The sequence below is a fragment of the Lytechinus variegatus genome, chromosome 11 (assembly GCF_018143015.1).
Source record: "Lytechinus variegatus isolate NC3 chromosome 11, Lvar_3.0, whole genome shotgun sequence".
In the NCBI taxonomy this organism is placed as follows: domain Eukaryota; kingdom Metazoa; phylum Echinodermata; class Echinoidea; order Temnopleuroida; family Toxopneustidae; genus Lytechinus; species Lytechinus variegatus.
Genome location: NC_054750.1, coordinates 34,464,563 through 34,482,863, shown reverse-complemented (window position 1 = coordinate 34,482,863; position 18,301 = coordinate 34,464,563). Strand labels below are relative to the sequence as shown.

The window sequence follows — 18,301 nt, the reverse complement described above, 5'->3', positions numbered from 1 at the left end:
AGCCCCCCAGACCGACAATCACGCAGCCGAAAACGGTCGAGAATAATGACGTCACACAATCGACGAGCTCATCAGCTCTCTGTGCATCATGCGCTGAAACACCTTACTGACCTGTTCAATATCTTCCGAATTTACCGTTTTCTTCATGTTATGTGACATTCAATTTCTGTTTTCGACAACGTTACTTCAGACCAAACGTGAATCAGAACTGTGTTCCTTTGCCCGTTTTTATTGAATTGTGGACTGTAAAGACCGATTTTGTCTACTGCATTCATCATTGTGTTGCTCCACTCAAGTCAGTGAGTGATCAGGGTACCGGTAGTCACTTAAGAACCAAGTTTGAAAGGATACTCGTAAAATTACGTCACTCTCGCGGATGAATATTCATTAGATCGTGGTCGCGCGTGTTCAATACACACTGAGTGCATGCATGCAGAGAGTTTGTATTGAACACGCACGACCACGATCTAATGAATATTCATCGGCGAGAGTGACGTAATTTTACGAGTGTCCTTTCAGACTTGGTTCTTAAGTGACTACCGTGAGGGAGTCGCTGCCCAAAGTAGGCCTGGCCCTAGAGAATCTAACTTGAAAATAAAAAGCAGCAATTAAGTAAGATTTAATAAATACAGGACTGAACAGAATCTCACATGAAAATAAAAAGAGAAAAAAGAGCTGGTAGGAACGGGGAAGGAATATAATTGAAAAAAAAAAATCCCGAACCAAAAAAAAATCAAAGAGTTTCGAACCAGGATCCCCGCACTCACAAAAAAACTACGTGCGTACAGATTTGTCCACAGAGAGTATCTTTTTCGTTCCCGGGTTCATAATGATATATATATACAAAGTGCGTTCGCTGCTGTTGCCTCGCAATGCTTCGGCAATCCAACTGCAATTCCAATCATTTCGCGATGGATATTGCCGTGATTTTTGTGGTTCCTGAACTTGCTACGTAATTAAATTTCATAATTTTTATTCAGTCGTGAAGACGAATGTCTATGTTTTATATTGATAATAATATCAATGTGGTGCAAGCATGATTTCTAAGTGAAAATATGCTTTGTTTATTCACGTATATTTCTTGAAAACAAATAATTTTTTCTAAGCTAAATATCGGTTACTATAGCGGGATGGAAAATAGAGATTTGTTTGTTTGGGTAAAGAAGTTCGTTCGCCTTCTTCCATTGTTTACATTCCTTAAAGGTGTTGATTTCGTTTGCTAGTTTTTCTGGGCCAGGCTAGCGATTGGAATGTGGAAGTGAAAGAGGGCAAACTGACTGGGTTGCTAGGCGTTCAGGGCTAATAGAAGTCCATTGGAACTTCAGTTATTTTACTACTTTGCTTATTCATGTTCTTCGGCTCGCTTGCATTCTTCAGTGATTAGAGAGAGAGAGAGAGAATGTGAACAGGTGTGGAAGCAAGGAGTGTTGGTAATTCCTTGGTGGAAGTGAGCTGTGAGTGGGAGTGGCTGAAGTGACAAGAGTCGCAAAAGAGGATTAATTCACCGAGAGAGCAGTTGGGGAGTGGTCAAGAGAGTTACGTAAGTTGGAAGAATAATGGAAAGCCGAAGAACTTGAATTTGGAATCGGAGTACACAATAATTAAGTTCCGTTTTATACACTTACATCATAGGCGGATTAATTTCGCGCATTACACAAAGTGAGAGGATCGACTTGGGGAAAGCCTTTTTTCGCCACGCGGTGTTTGACCAAAAAGGGGATAAAAAGGGAGTGTTTAGTTGACAAGGGGCAGTTTTTCGTTCCCGATTTGTTTTGCCGCCGTAGGCCATGTCGGTTTAATTTTTGTCTGTCGTCGGTCGTCCAGCCCAGAGATGCGACATATATTATTATCCAGCATGTAATTTGACTTTGATTTAGAATAAAACCTGATACACAACTTAACTTCATCGAACTTGTCATTCTTTGACTCCCGTCTTTTTTTGTACGTGGGCAGCGCAAGACGGTGGGCGGCCACCGGCCGTCTTGCAAAGCTGTGCCGCTACAAAATTGGTAGTACGGATGGGGTCGGTCGACCGTCATCTTCAGCATGTTCGGGGAACGTTTTAGTCCTTCAGTCTGGTTTTACGCATAAACACAATGTTTATCGGACATTGATATAAATTCAACAAGGAGAGCTTCACTTCATGTCACCGGTTCCGGCTTATTTTTTGTTCGAGGATGTGAATTGATATTATTTTAACTTTAACGTTGGAGAGAGAAATTCAGCTGCAGGGGTTGGATTGAGCCCCCACATCGCCCGGGTTTTCGACGTTGGGACCTTACATGTGCCGTTGAGCTCAGGAGAAAGAACCCTTCGTCCTGGGACTCACGCCTGGCTGCATTGTAGCGAGGAGTCGAGGGACCTGTGAAAACCACTGCAAATAGACCTGACGGGGTAGCATAGCTGGTTTCCACTAAAACCCTCCGGATTAGTTGGTACCGACGAAGTCTGGTGATTTCACATTACACTGCGGTGAGAGGAGTCGTTTAACTGCGCGAGAATCGTCTTGGAAGGGGCTGTAAAGGAACTCAGCAGGGCGATTGCTTTTCCTTTGGTCGTCTCATGAGGATGGATTGAGGTTAGGTACTGAAGGCCGCAGGCGCTAGTCCGGCTCGGGGAGTTGGACGCTATCGAGGAGCTCCGAGACATCGTTCTTCCAACCAACGCTTCGACACGGCCCTTCATCTTCGTCATCGACGTGGTGTGGTAGACCCTGTCTTCGATATCTTCGACGGTGGAAGCTGGCACTGTCGTTTGGAAGCCGATAGCCTTGGCGAGTGAAGCAGCAGGAGTCGCTGGTATGTAATGAAGCCCTTGTTAAGATTTTTCCAGAACAGTCATTCACATTTAATGTAGACTCTCATATTACAAACTATAAGATATGCTTGAAATGTATCTGAAAAGATATGAACTCGTTATCTTCTCAACATGACGATGTGTTAAGATATGTGTGTAGCTATGCAGTTTGTTATTAAGTCTGTTTTGCATTAGTGTGCATTGGGATCTGAAGGAGATAGCACAAATAAATTCTGCAAATACACCACTAGATAGAATAATAATAGTAAAAATCTAAATTCTGTTAGTGTTCTTTGGCAACACATGAAAATACATCTTCAGAAAATCTATATAGAATTTGCAGTCTTTTGTGCTTACCTTTATATCAGACCCCCAATGTTTATTGTGGTCTGGACTTACACATGTCACAATTTTAACTAAATGTCTTTTTTCCTAGGTTCTGCGTCTGGTTCGATTGGTTACCTTTCTCTCCCAGAGTTAGATAGTAGACTATTTAATAAGTGTTATAACTGAAGGTTTATCGTAGTTGAGGTTGCATCTCCTTTCAGTAGTATTCACATATACATAGTAAAATTATGGCTGAAAAGTTAGTGGAAGATTTAGTAACCGGTTTAACCGGAGCATTACAAGGGTGTAGGTTTACCCCTAGTGGTAGAAGTACCAGACTTGAGAGATTTTCTGGACAAGGTGGCATTTCCCTTACCGAATGGTTAGAAGAGGTAGATCTTTATTGTGAACAATATCAAATCTCTGAAACTCAAAAGTGCGGCATAATCAGAGCAAATTTGGAAGGTGCAGCACGTAAAGAAGTTAGTTGTTTTTCGGGGACATTGGATACTAAAAGTATTATTGAACTACTTCAAAAACACTTTGGGAAGAAACAAACTGTGCAATCTTTGCAGCAAGCCTTTTATGATCGAATCCAGCGGGAGGGCGAGTCGCTAATGGAATTTAGTAGGGATCTTATTTTCCTCTATGATAAAGCAATAAGGTTAGGAAATGCAACTCAAACGTCATCTTTGCGGGGACTTAGAGAAGAAGCTCTCATTTCACAGTTCGTAGCTGGCGCGCGGAGCATGTCGGTTAGGTTAGAACTTAAACGCTTACATCTCTCTCGTACAGTAAATACATTCGAAGAGATGAGGGAAGAGGCTCGTCAGTTATTAGGGGAATTGGATTCCTTGAGCTCCAGACGGGCAGTCCGGGAATTAGAGGTTTGCCAAGTATCAGAGGCACCGACCCGGACATCGGGTAAGTGTTCTCACGATAGGCCTGCCACTGATTCTGTGCTGCTCGCTACGCTTGATAAAATTCAGAATACTTTAGATATATTAGTTCAAACTAAAAAAACGGTTGTTTGTGGAAATTGTAGAGAACCCGGTCATTCAAAACGAACATGTCCATCTGTAATTTGTTACAAGTGTAGGGAGGCAGGACACATTTCTATAGATTGTCCAGCTTATAGACAGCTTTCTGTGAATGGGGGGCAAAGACCGGGAAACGGGCTACCTCCCCCACTGTTGTAGGCCAGGTGAGGGAGGATGAGAGTATCCAGGCTAAGGCCTCGGCTTTAATTGACACTCAGGGCGTGGATATTTGGGGAAAATTAGTTAGTAAGAGTCCAAAGGTATCAATTAATTTATTTGAAACTCCAACCTTGTGTCTTTTAGACACCGGTGCAGAGACTTCATTAATTAGTGAAGTATATTTTAATGAATTTCTTGCTCACAAGATCCGGGCTACCCCATTAGATAATCATGTTCAAATTGTAGGCATAAACGGAACTGAACTTCCAATTGTTGGCTATGTACAAATTCCTATGCAAGTTTTTGAAGTTTCTAAAATAGGACATTTTCTTATCGTCAAACAAGACTTCAAACAGGGAATGGCAACCACACCGGTAATTATTGGTGCTAATATCTTAAACAAATTTATAGACACTCCTATCAATAATGGGGATAAAGATGCAAACGCGTGGCTCCTTGCTTTTAAATGTTTGAAACAATCACATTCTCCATCTAAAGCAAAGCAGACCACTAATCGTCCTTTCAATTTAAGAATTGGTAGATTAGGCACAAGATTACCACCTAATTCGGTTTCAAAGGTTCCAATTAAGATAAGGAAACCTCTTGAACAATATGAAGGGAAATTAGTACTAATAGAGGAGTTAGATATAGACGATGAGGTGTTAGAAACAATCCACGTTATTCCGGGGTGTACTATTGTACAAAAAAATACTTTATTTGTTTTTGTCGCTAATTTAGGACCTAATCCTGTTTGGATACCACCTTTTACTACAATAGCGAAATTGCGTCAAGTAAGTCCCTCTTCTAGTGTTCATGTAGAAGAAACTACACAGGGAATTAATATTCAAACATTTTCGGTAATGACTGATCTTTCTCCGGAAGAGCCACAATCCCATCTAAATGATAAACAGAGTGAAGGAGTTGTTAAGACTAAGGGTGAAAATTTTGTCTTCAGTAATGGCGATACTTATGAATTACCCCTCGGTCTAGACTTACAATTGTCTCTGTTCACAAAAGAAGAGGCAGAACAACTAGTTAGATTAATCCAAAAATATGATTTTGTATTCTCTAAGGGAGAATTTGATGTTGGATTTTGTGACAAGATTCCTCATAAAGTATATACAGATGATGAGGTGCCAATTAACTTACCTTATAGAAGAATCCCTCCTAATTATGTTAAAGAAGTTAAAGAATTGGTTCAGAAGATGCTAGATCAAGGCATTATCGAACCTAGTATTAGCCCCTATGCTAGTCCAATAGTGTTGGTTAAAAAGAAAGATGGTTCATTACGAATGTGTATAGATTACCGCAAGCTGAATTCTAAAACAATACGAGATTCATTCCCATTACCTAGAATCGAAGAATCTTTAGAATCTCTGCAGGGTGCCAAGTATTTTAGTTCTTTAGATTTGGCCCATGGGTATTATCAAGTTGTGATGGATGAGGCCTTTAAGCATAAGACTGCTTTTAGAATCCCGTTTGGTTTATTTGAGTTTAAGCGCATGCCGTTTGGTTTAAGCAATGCGCCTGCTACATTTCAAAGGGTCATGGAAAATTGTTTAGGAGATATGAATTTGTCAGAATTACTCATTTATCTAGACGATATTTTGGTTTTTTCGTCTAGTTTTCAGGAACATCTAGAACGCCTGGAAAAGGTTTTCATGAGACTCCATTCTTTTGGATTGAAAATTAAAGGGAAAAAGTGTACCCTTTTTCAGTCTCAAGTTAATTATTTAGGACATATCGTTAGTTCTCAAGGAGTTTCCGTAGATGAAGAGAAAGTCTCAAAGGTTAGAGATTGGCCCATTCCAACGACGGATGATGAGTTACGATCCTTTTTAGGCTTAGCCGGATACTATCGTAGGTTTGTTAAAAACTTTGCTAAGATTGCAGCTCCATTATTTAAGTTAATTCCACCCCTAGTTAAGGGGAAGAAACAAAAATGCATAAATTTTATTTGGACAGAAGAAGCAGATAAAGCTTTTCGGTTGTTAAAATCTGCACTTACTCAAGCTCCTATTTTGTCTTATCCTGATTTTTCCCAACCTTTTGTGCTCGAGGTGGACGCGTCTCTAAAAGGATTGGGCGCATGCTTAATGCAAGTTGGCGTGGATGGGAAGACCCACCCAATAGCTTATGCAAGCAGACAATTAAGGGGTGCTGAAGGACATTACCCAGATTATAGTTCATTTAAATTGGAACTGTTAGCTCTAAAATGGGCTGTTGTAGATAAGTTTAGGGACTACCTGTTAGGTTCATCTTTTATTATTTATACAGACAATAATCCTTTGTCCCATATTAAGACAGCTAAGTTAGGCGCAACAGAAATGCGCTGGGTAGCTCAATTAGCACCTTTCAATTTTGATGTCCGCTTTAAGTCCGGCTCTCACAATCATTGTGCAGATGCCTTAAGTCGATATCCAAAACCAACTAAGTCTAATAAATCAGAACAAAAGAAGAACACGGAAGAGATAATTAGTTCATGTACTCAGTCTACGCCTGTTAAGGTTCACTTATGTAAACCTTATCCTGCTGCATCCGATGAAATCCAATCGAAGTCTGGTGTTTCTGACCAAGAAAATTTGTTAGGTCCCACTTTTTCTAATTTGTTTCCTTCCTTTTCGCCTGAACAACTCATTCAAATGCAGAAAATGGACCCAGAACTGAGATTTGTGTGGGAACGGTGGAGCGCGGGTGCGCAAACTGGAAACCGGTAGATGAAACCGGGGGTTGAATTTCCCGCACGTTTTTCAGAACCAGATAAGTTTGAAACAATGGTTATATCAATGGTCTAATTTTACTGTTAAAGATGGAATATTAGGAAGGAAGGTTCTTGATCCTTTATTTGGTAATATATTTCAAATTTTACTCCCACAGTGTTTGCGTAAGAGTATTTTAGTTGGATGTCATGATGAATGGGGACATCGAGGTAGAAATAAAACTGAACAATTGGCTATAGGTCAAGAGTTTATTGGCCTGGCATGGCTCGTGATATAGAATTTTATGTTAAAAGATGTATTAAATGTGCTAAGGCAAAGGAGATGCAGCCTCGGGTAAGAACCCCAATGAGACATCTAATGGCATTTAGTCCATTGGAAATTATTGCTATTGATCATGTTGATTTTGCTAAGTTAGATCCTGGTAAGGGAGGATTTGAGGATGTACTTGTTATTACAGATGTATATACAAAATTAGCTCAGGCAATCCCTTGTAGAAATCAACACGCCTCAACAGAAGTTAAAGCTCTACAAGAGCACTAGTTCACAAACTATGGAATTCCAAATAGAATTCATAGTGATCAGGGACGTAATTTTGAGGGTCAGGTGATAAAAGAATTATGTAGGCTTTATGGTATACGTAAGACTCGTACAACACCATATCATCCTGAGGGTAATGCTCAGGCTGAAAGATTCAATAGGACTTTATTTGGCCTAATCAAATCGCTGGATCAGCGTGATAGACGTAGATGGCCTGAATTATTGCCCCATCTTGTCTACATGTACAATATCTTCCCCACGAAACTACGAGGGTCAGCCCTTTTGCTCTTATGTTTGGTAGGAATGAGCGTATTCCTTTAGATCATTTGTTGGGTGTGTCTGATGTAGAATGGGAACAAGACTTTGTTAAAGAACAAGCCGAGTTGGTTGAGAGGGCTCAAAAGGTTGTCAGAGAAAGGACTGACAAGGTAGCAGCCCGGAATAAGGCCCGAGCTGATGCAAATATCTCTGCAAGTCCCCCTCCCCTGGGCATAGGATCTCTTGTTTACTTAAAGAAGTGTGCTTTTAGTAAAAGACACAAGTTGGAGAATGTTTATTTTGATGAATTATATGTTGATTGGATAAATCTTACTGAGGATATTTATCGTATCCGACCTTAATGGAGGTAATCCAAAGATAGTGAATCGTAGGCTAGTAAGGCTAGTAAGGAAAGTACCTTCTGAATCAGATGTGGTTGACCAAAATATGGAAGATTTTGGGTTATGAGAGAAGGAAAATCATTGCTAGCTACAAGGATTCTAGAAAAGATTTTGAGGATGAATTTGTTTTAGTACCAGAAAGAGTAACTACAGAAACAGTAGGGGAGAGTACTGGTCTAACCAGAGTACGGATGGGGGCGTACCAGAGGCGGAACAAGTGTCGTCCAGATGAGATCTTAAAGACAAAATAAAGGCATTCATTCTAATCCATACAACTTACCTAAGTCTGTATTGGAAAAAATAAAGTAATAAGTAAAAAATTAAAAATTTACCTTGGGTCTCTGGGATGGACTCCGCCTTCAATTATTTATGACGATGACAGTTTTATTATTTGGACATAGCTTTGTGAAGCGATTAGTAGGGAGTGGGGTAAGGAACATGAATTTGGAAGTAGGTGGTAAATAACTAATATTGAGAAGTTTTGGAGAAGGGGTACTCAACTTTGAAAGAATGCTACATAATACAAATACATAGGGATATGTTCTGGGTTTGGGAGCACCGTTCCCTGCCGGATGCACCCCATGACAGAGGGGGAAGGAGCTATACCTAGAATAGTAGAATAGTAAGTTTTTGTTAGACACCTTTTTGGATTTAATTATTTTTTTATTATTGTAGGATGAATGATGTACATCAGTGATTATGGGTTATATGTATGATTGCTTGGTTCTATTGATTGACTGGCCCAGTTTGGTTTGCCGACATGGATCATTTAATATATTTTGTGATATTAATTAATCTGTAAATATGTAATTATATTTGTCCTTATAGGAAAACTACATATCAGACGGCAGGATGGTGTCAAACGGAACTGGAGGAGGCATGGGATATCCACCTCTGATGGTAGTTTTGATATCATCCCAAAGTCTTGGTAAATGGTAGAAAACAAGTAATGTTTGGGTTATTTTTTTTGTCCATGTAAAAGGACTTGTAAAATTTGAACAAATGAAAAAAGGGATTTTTTTAAACAATTGTTATATTTTTAATGTGGAGGTTTACCCTACAGGTGCACTATGTCATCTGTTTTGGAAGCAAATGATGAATTGTACATAAAAAAAACAAACACTGTAATGATTCTGAAAGTATAACACATAATAATAGTAACTTTCAGAATAAGCGTCATTATTTGTAAGCATAGCAGAGCGAGCATGCACATATCTAACATGTGCATGCATGCTGTCCAATATCAAAATATTTATTGTTTACTGTTTATGATACATGTTCATGGTTGATATATAATGCCTGAAGTTGATTGTTCATGGTTTACAATGACAACCCATTCATTGATTAATGTTCAATTGATTAATAAACATTTTTACTAGGGCATTATACAAGTACGCTGATGCAAAATATTTTTTTTTAGTATCATTTTGGACATGAAACATGCACTTGTTAACTAAGGTTATTTATAGTTTTTTTATATATAAGATGACCAGATTTACTGCTGTTTTTAATTTTGTAAGGTGGATACGGATATGGATAATTTTACTTTTCACATGTATCATTGCTATTATTACTACTGTACATGTATGTTTATGTACCTGTAGTATTTTTGACATAACTAGTTGTGCATAAGAGGTATAATGAAGGTTTAATTGATGTTTAGAGGTTGAATTTGTAACTAAACCTTTCAATTCATTTTTTCAGGGGTCTGGAGTGTTCATCTTTGAAGGGGTGATGTCATCGATGAAGCAGCAGGAAGCCTGGGTCATCCACTTCCCAATGCCTATACGTTGACATTCCCCTGATGGAAGCCCTCCAAATCCTATTCTTAATTGAAGAAGGTACAGGTGCAATGTATATACATGCAATTTATTTACCAAAAAAGGGGAAGATTTTGAAATAACAGTATTTGGCATAAATATAGAACGATGTTGAAATGTTTATATTGTTTATGACAAATTGTTAAGTGTCATGGATGGACGACCGTCAGTATCAACAAATCTTTTTTTCCTCATTTTTTGCGATCTTATGGAACAGATCGATTCAGTAGGGGAGAGTTATAGCGGGATGGAAAATAGAGATTTGTTTGTTTGGGTAAAGAAGTTCGTTCGCCTTCTTCCATTGTTTACATTCCTTAAAGGTGTTGATTTCGTTTGCTAGTTTTTCTGGGCCAGGCTAGCGATTGGAATGTGGAAGTGAAAGAGGGCAAACTGACTGGGTTGCTAGGCGTTCAGGACTAATAGAAGTCCATTGGAACTTCAGTTATTTTACTACTTTGCTTATTCATGTTCTTCGGCTCGCTTGCATTCTTCAGTGATTAGAGAGAGAGAGAGAGAATGTGAACAGGTGTGGAAGCAAGGAGTGCTGGTAATTCCTTGGTGGAAGTGAGCTGTGAGTGGGAGTGGCTGAAGTGACAAGAGTCGCAAAAGAGGATTAATTCACCGAGAGAGCAGTTGGGGAGTGGTCAAGAAAGTTACGTAAGTTGGAAGAATAATGGAAAGCCGAAGAACTTGAATTTGGAATCGGAGTACACAATAATTAAGTTCCGTTTTATACACTTACATTATAGGCGGATTAATTTCGCGCATTACACCAAAAGTGAGAGGGTCGACTTGGGGAAAGGCTTTTTTCGCCACGCGGTGTTTGACCAAAAAGGGGATAAAAAGGGAGTGTTTAGTTGACAAGGGGCAGTTTTTCGTTCCCGATTTGTTTTGCCGCCGTAGGCCATGTCGGTTTAATTTTTGTCTGTCGTCGGTCGTCCAGCCCAGAGATGCGACATATATTATTATCCAGCATGTAATTTGACTTTGATTTAGAATAAAACCTGATACACAACTTAACTTCATCGAACTTGTCATTCTTTGACTCTCGTCTTTTTTTGTACGTGGGCAGCGCAAGACGGTGGGCGGCCACCGGCCGTCTTGCAAAGCTGTGCCGCTACATTACCAAAATATGTTAAATGTGCATTTCATTTTACTGTTCAGAAAATTCAAACTTTTATCTATGTAATAAGACCAATCTTGTGAGGAATAAACAATTCTAAGAGCAAGAAACGCTGATTGGAAAGATCGTCTTCAATGGGCTGCTGTCAGCTCAGCTGCTCACTGCTCTTGGTGTGACGTCACTCAGCTGGAGCTCGCCAGAGGACGGACGAAGGCAGAAATATGCCATGAAAATAAGTCATTTTTGAGAGCTGATTTCTGCAAACTCTAATCACTATTTTAAAAAGTGAAGTTATATATCTGATTAGTAATACTTCCCCTTTATAATGATGACCACAAAAAGACATTATAAAATACTTTTGATTCTTCGGTTGTCTACTTTATATAATTTTTCTCTTGACGGTAAAATCTTGTTCAAAAAATTTAAAACTAAATTGTCTAATTCTGTTATCAAGAATTAAATGCAACTTAAAATAAAATACATGGTTCCAATTAAAGGAAATTGGTAATGAGAAAAGATTAGACCAAAAAGATACAATGCCTGATTCTTTTGATACCTCTGAACATAATAAACAATATATCTTTCTTGTAGGTAAAGAATCTAGAGTTATTTGTCCTCCACTTTTTAATGAAATTAAAATTTGTTCACTTTTTTTAATTCGAGTACATAATTTTCTTCAAACAACATATTTCACAAAAAACAGGAAAACATTTTTTTTTAATTTAGCATATTCTGAATCAAATGAAAGCTGAGAAGAATAGACAGATTTATTCAAAATATTTGGTGCTAACCACTCACGATTTCTTTTAACATCTTTTACCCTAATTATACCTACATGCTTCCATTTCTCAAATACCAACATACGTTAATTAAAAGTTATATTGCTTTTATTCCGAACAATTTCATTTTCAATGTTTTTTACTCCAAATATACCAACATATCTTAAATTAGACCATCTACAAAAAAAAATCATAATGGAAAGTAGCTATACTTGATTTGGTACAAACAAAATGCATATCTTTTGTTGATATATTGTATTCAAAACATAAGGGAATTTCACCAATCTTTGATAACCAATAATTAAAAAGAAATTTCCAAAGTTCTATGTTCGGTTTGCTCTAACAACTAGCATATCCAGGTGCTCTTAGACATAGAGCCTGAATAAAAGAAAGTTGCAAGACTTGGAGTAAAAACTGAACTGAGGTATGAAGGAGATAATTATAATGTGATAGTGATATACAACTGATTCACTTTCTCTATACCTGTGTCTTTGTTTTGTGCACCTGATTATTTTAATCATTTCAACAAAGAGCACCCATATCGTCACTTGGAAGAACGATTTAGACCTTTTTCCTTTTTTTCAATTATGCATGATTCATTATAAAAAAAATGCAGGTTTTCCACAAATTTCCTAAATGTACATTTCTTGTGTTTTTGTTTATATTTCAATATATCATGCCACACAAAAATGTGAATAATCAAATTTGTGTACTATTTCATTTACACCTATTAGGTCCAAAATCCAAATTGATTATTTGGATGTACTATACTTTAATGCTTAGGATTTTCTATATATTATTTAGTTTTCATTAGCATTTCATACTTATGCAGCATCTATCAATATAATCACAATTTCTTTGATCTGATGAGAAAAAAATATGTAATAACTCCGTAGCCTCACACCCAATCAACACCAAAAAGGTGTCGAATCAAAAATCACGTTAACAAACAGTTTTGCAAAATAGAAAACTCGCACTAAAACTTATCACAAAACAAATTTCTTAGGGGGTGAACCGTGACCCCCCCCCCCACTCCCCAGTCCTTTTGTGATTAAAATACTCAATTACTTACCATAACTCTCGCAGATGAGTTCCTTGTATTTCCTGCCTGAGTTGGCGATGCACTGGAGAAGGAGAAGAGCTTGTGTCTTGTCTTCTTCCTTGGCTTGTTTCAAACCAAGTATCTCAAGGACTGTCATCACACCACCTACCTCTAAGAACTCTGCAAGAAACTTGTGTCTAGGAGAGAGAGCAGGGGGTTCAACATATAAAGAGATATGACTGATATTTAAGTATTAAGTGTACCTGTTTGTGTATGGTTTGCCATAGATTTACAAAAGGGCTTAATTTTATGATTGTTTGTTACAGGGCCCAGAATGTACAGGACTAAAACAGATAAACACTGATATACACTGTACATAAGAGTTTGTGGCAGGGTTAAAGTTACACTGGGGCTTGGAGCAATTTAGCCTGGCCCTGAAATGTTTGAAAACCCTAGAAAATCGAAAGAGCCCAAGAAAATCGTGATTCATTGCCTTAAAGCTTATCTTCAACACTGTAGATTTAGGCACTAAGTTGTGAAAAAGTAGCCCTCATAAAAAAAAAATCCTTTTTTTTTTGGGGGGGGTCTGGTTTGGGGTGAACAAAACATAAAGCTCTTTAATCATGACAAATAATCCAAATTAAACACCAGATCTGAAAGTACCGACTAGAGATCATAACAGAGGACACAGTATTAAAATCTATAGCCATAATAAAAACACATACAAATTCTTTTCATAATATGTATGAATACCTAATGAAAGGAAATTTCGATGAGTGAAGTGTCACTGCCCGTATTGTACTCAGTTTTTACGTTGCATAGATTCTGGAAAAGTGAGCCAACAAAATTTCAAAGTGAAACAGATGTATGTTGTGCCTGCATACAGAATATAAAACTTGAAAATTATACTGCAGGCCTCAAATATTAATGTTTTTCCGTCAAGGTCACTTTTCTCCATTACAGGAAAATTTTGAAAAAATTAAAAGGGGTACCAAATATTATATTTATAAAAAGGAGAAAAGCTTAATGTTTAATGAATGCTTGGCAAACAATTAAAGAGATACTTACCCACTAGATGCTGACAGGAAGATAGTCATGGCCTGAAGCTGAAGATTTAAACATGTGCCTACCATATATCTGTTTGAAATATTGGTTAAGAGAAAACTTCATTCTGACTGGATTCATTGCAAGGTATGTAATGATGAAGACTAAAAGTGAAAAAGTCCAATCTATCAGAATTTCAAAATGAAAGAAAGCATTGAGCCTTTGCATCACAAACAGGAGATCTTTTATTTTTCTACTTGACACAGGGTAACAGGAGTCTCTCAAATATACTCGTAGGTACATGTATGACAGTAATGTGTGAGACATACAGGTAAGGAAGAGATTTGATTTCGAATTTATGGTTAGAAACAATAAATGAAACTGGAAGTTTTCGACTTGTCAAACACACAGGCTTTAAAATATACCAGTCGATAACACACTGATAGATGTTGTAAGAAATAAATAAGAGTTTACAAATGGTGGCTTGAATTTGAAGTTCAAAAAACAATAAATGCATTATTGAATTTCATGAACAGCAATATGTTGCATACATGCAAAGAGGGGGCATTTAGAAAACAATATGAACAAATACGATCAATCTCTGCAAAAACAAAAAAAAATTACATCGTCATTTCCTTTATGTAGGTTTATAGCAAAAGGTTATTGATTTTTTTTATTCACAAGCAGTGTTGAGTAAAATAAAAATGCTTCCATCAATAAACATTGCATAATACATGAATTCTGCATAAATTATGGTCAATAGAATGTAATGCATGAACTATTTACAAGTGTAATGTTTGGACTTCTTTGAATATGTTTGACTTTGTTTTTCAAGGATACGTTAGGCGGAGCCAGGCAGTCAACCTTGCCAAGAATAAACTTGCACCTTGAGCAAAGCGAGCTTCGATCTCTGGCCCGGTCTTGTTCTGGTTGTTGAGTACAAATTCCTGGAGAATCTGAGCCCGGACGGATTTGGACCCTTTATCCCATTCTCTCAGCAAGGAGAGCATGTTGCTAGTTGCTGTAGTCGCGGACGCCATTTTGAGCTCAACCTGTTGATATTGTTAGTTACTGTTCACTGGTGGACACAGATGGGTCGATTTCCTTCTTGAAGTACCTTACAGGAAGAAACAAGAATTCGATATAAAGGATGAATGCCATAAATAATCGAGCCAGTTTGTAATGTAATATATAAATTATTAGGTACCGGTATCTAAACGAAGTTTAAAGTACATTTATTGCACTCATACCATTTGAAAGTGAGGTTGATAATTATCATTAGAAGGGGTTGGTGCAGTAGCATAGATTAGCAGACAGACAGGCTTTGAGAAATGCAATATTTACTTTGTGTATTTAAGTGTGTCTGCGCATTACTGTGTGCTGGATATATTTGGGATGTTTCAAATCAGTGATCTGTTTACAGAAGTGCATATAATTTGTGATGTTCTATAATACTAAAAACTGGGGATTTTCAGGATTTTTTTCATACATTTCAAGGATTTGTGTATACAAAGAGTAAAAATTTGGGTACGAATTATATTGGTCTTAAAAGGAATTGACAGTTAAAACACCAAAAGTAAATTTGCACAATCCTTTAATGAGATAGAGCCTTTAATACAAAGCTGTACACTTTTCTGCTTTATTCATCCCATGTTTCGTTTAGAACATGGTCACTGGGCTCCTACAAAAACAGCATTTAAAGGTCAAGTCCACCTCAGAAAAATGTTGATTTGAATCAAAAGAGAAAAATCAGACAAGCACAATGTCGAAGATTTCATCACAATCGGATGTAAAATAAGAAAGTTATGACATTTCAAAGTTTCCCTTATTTTTAGCAAAATAATTATATGAACGAGCCAGTTACATCCAAATGAGAGAGTTGATGATGTCGCTCACTCACTATTTCTTTTGTTTTTTACTGTTTGAATTATGCAATATTTCAATTTTTACGAATTTGATGATTAGGATCTCCTTGCCTGAAGCACAAAATGTTAAAATAATGGAATTCCACATGTTCAGGGAGGAATGAAAAGTTCACGTGACAATGACGAGAAAATCAAAATATTTCATATTTCAAACAATAAAAAACAAAAGAAATAGTGAGTGAATGACATCATCGATTCTCTCATTTGGATGTAACAGGCTCGTTCATATAACTGTTTTTGTGAAATGAAGCGAAATTTTGAAATGTCATTACTTTCTTATTTCACATCCAATATTGATGAAATTTTCAGTATTATGCTTGTCAAATTTTTCTCTTTTTATTCAAATCAAGTTTTTGTTGGGGTGGACTTGTCCTTTAACTGTCTATAAAATTGTCAAATTTCACTTTCACTATTACTATTGCACCCCAATTTGTATTTGTAAATCTCAAAAATCATTTCCAAGCCCTGGGGGCCTTTTCATAAAGCTGTTCGTAAGTTAAGAGCCACTTTAAAAACGACTGGTGATCATCGCCAATGGTGTGTACCATTTACCACAAGACAGGATCACCAGTCGCTCTTAACTTACGAACAGCTTTATGAAACACCCGCCTGATCAACCCTGCTTGGCCAGGAAATCCCAACTGTCTCAATTTCACCTCCACAGGCCAGATTATGAGCGTTGAGCAAAGGACGAAATGATAAACAACAGCTGTGCTATTACGTAAGACTTCTCTGCCTGTAGTAGGACCTTCAGAATGAAATTATTGTATTCGAATCATGTTTCCAAAGGCATATTGTATTCAGAAATTCAATGTTAGTGTTAGTGTTGTGTTATCTTCGGACCAAGGTCAAGAAACAGGTGTTTTGATACTTACATTGCTTGCTTGGGGCAGTAGGGTTTGTCGTACTTGGAGAAGAGAATTGATTGAGGGAAACTGGGGTATACCAGGTAGTGTTCTCAAATGGAGGTTTTCGTCACGATACTTGACTGAGGCCGCAATCACAAAAACACATTCAATTGGTGCAGCGTAACAAAATAAACTATAGTGCAAGTATTAAAAAGATGGATCTCAACTGGAGAGCTAACACCTAACGGAGGGTGGGTGGTTCCAGGTGCCTACTGAAAGACTCAGTCAGTTGAAGGAGCCAAATCCACTTTTTAGGCAGGACATGCAAGCAGATGGTACATGTAGATCTACAAGTACTTGGGGAAAAAGCTGTGTTGCTATAGGATACCCTTTTTAGACAGGCTAAAATTTCCTTAACCCCGTACTATTGGTGGGGCTAAATGGCAATTTAGCCCCACCTATAGTACGGGGTTAAGCTTAGCCCACTTTCGTTTTACACAGCGTTTTTGCAAAGTGGGCTAACCCCACCTATAGTACGGGATTATTTGGCCCTGCAAAAAAGCAGGGTTATCCCACCAATTGTGGTGCTAAGAGCAATAGTACGGGGTTAAGATCGCATGTGTAAAACGAAAGTGGGCTAAGCTTAACCCCGTACTATAGGTGGGGCTAAATGGCAATTTGGCCCCACCTATAGTACGGGGTTAAGGAAATTGTAGCGTGTGTAAAAAGTGTACGAGTGAAGCACTTGTACTACGAATGATCGACAAAAACCACTAGTCCGGGGTTAGCGAGTTTCGTGTGTAAAAAGCAAGCATTCATTATCCGGGGTTAGCAATAACAATTTGGCATGTGTGAAAAGGAAAAAAAAAAGTACGGGGTTAAGGATAGTACGGGGTTAAGGATAGTACGGGGTTAGCGATAGTCCGGGGTTAAGAAAATCCTGTGTAAAGAGGGCAGGAGAGGATTCTACAATGCTGTCATGGCTGTTGTTTGAATTGCAGGCAATGTCCTCTGGTTGGAGTTTGACTTCACTTCACAATCCAGGATCATCCTGTATTTTGCTACATGCAAGTCCCGGCATCCCAAGAAACCCTTCCCATGACACCATTGACATAGAAAGGTGAAGAATTTTCATCAAATAACAGATGACGAAGCAGAGACAACAATAACATTGATTACTGTAAACTTTGCAAGTTTTGCAATATATTTTCTGGCTATCGAATATTGCAAATGAATAGTTGATCTACATACAGACACACCCCCCACACACAAAGTCAGCATACATGTATAACTGCTGCATGCACATGGTCTGCACTGACCTCCTGTCCGTGTGTGGCAGGCTACTAGCTAGCTAGGCATGTACACTGTATGATACGAGCAGATTCTCAATGGTCCAAACAATCTCCCATGATAAACATTTTTCCACCAAACTCATTACAAAATCGGCTGGAAATTTTTACAATTATATTATGGATTCTCTGA

General features: G+C 37.9%; 2 protein-coding genes across 4 annotated transcripts in view; one reads left to right on the top strand and one right to left on the bottom strand.

Moving 5' to 3' along the window:
* LOC121423485 (armadillo-like helical domain containing protein 1) overlaps window positions 1-18,301 on the bottom strand; it is a 41,023-nt gene that overhangs the window by 21,146 nt on the left and 1,576 nt on the right. The window contains exons 2-4 of the mRNA XM_041618833.1: window positions 14,887-15,163; window positions 14,071-14,139; window positions 13,033-13,199 (exon numbers count right to left, since the gene is read on the bottom strand). Of these exons, the coding sequence (XP_041474767.1) occupies window positions 13,033-13,199; window positions 14,071-14,139; window positions 14,887-15,086 (436 nt within the window). The 5' untranslated portion in view covers window positions 15,087-15,163. The remainder of the gene's footprint in view (window positions 1-13,032; window positions 13,200-14,070; window positions 14,140-14,886; window positions 15,164-18,301) is intronic.
* On the top strand, window positions 1,348-9,419 carry LOC121423486. Of its 3 annotated transcripts, none has more exons than XR_005971294.1 (2): window positions 1,348-2,798; window positions 9,067-9,419. XR_005971294.1 is itself a non-coding variant. In XM_041618835.1 (2 exons), exon 2 carries the CDS (start codon window positions 3,372-3,374, stop codon window positions 4,320-4,322), a length of 951 nt encoding a protein of 316 aa, XP_041474769.1. In that variant the 5' UTR covers window positions 1,348-2,798; window positions 3,233-3,371; the 3' UTR covers window positions 4,323-4,710. The 3 variants fall into 3 exon arrangements, 1 of the variants encoding a protein (XP_041474769.1); XR_005971295.1 differs by lacking the exon at window positions 9,067-9,419 and adding an exon at window positions 6,971-7,416; XM_041618835.1 differs by lacking the exon at window positions 9,067-9,419 and adding an exon at window positions 3,233-4,710.

Coding starts and splice junctions, on each gene's coding strand:
- LOC121423486 (XM_041618835.1), top strand. CDS start 3,372: ATGGCTGAAAAGTTAGTGGAAGATTTAGTAACCGGTTTAACCGGAGCA.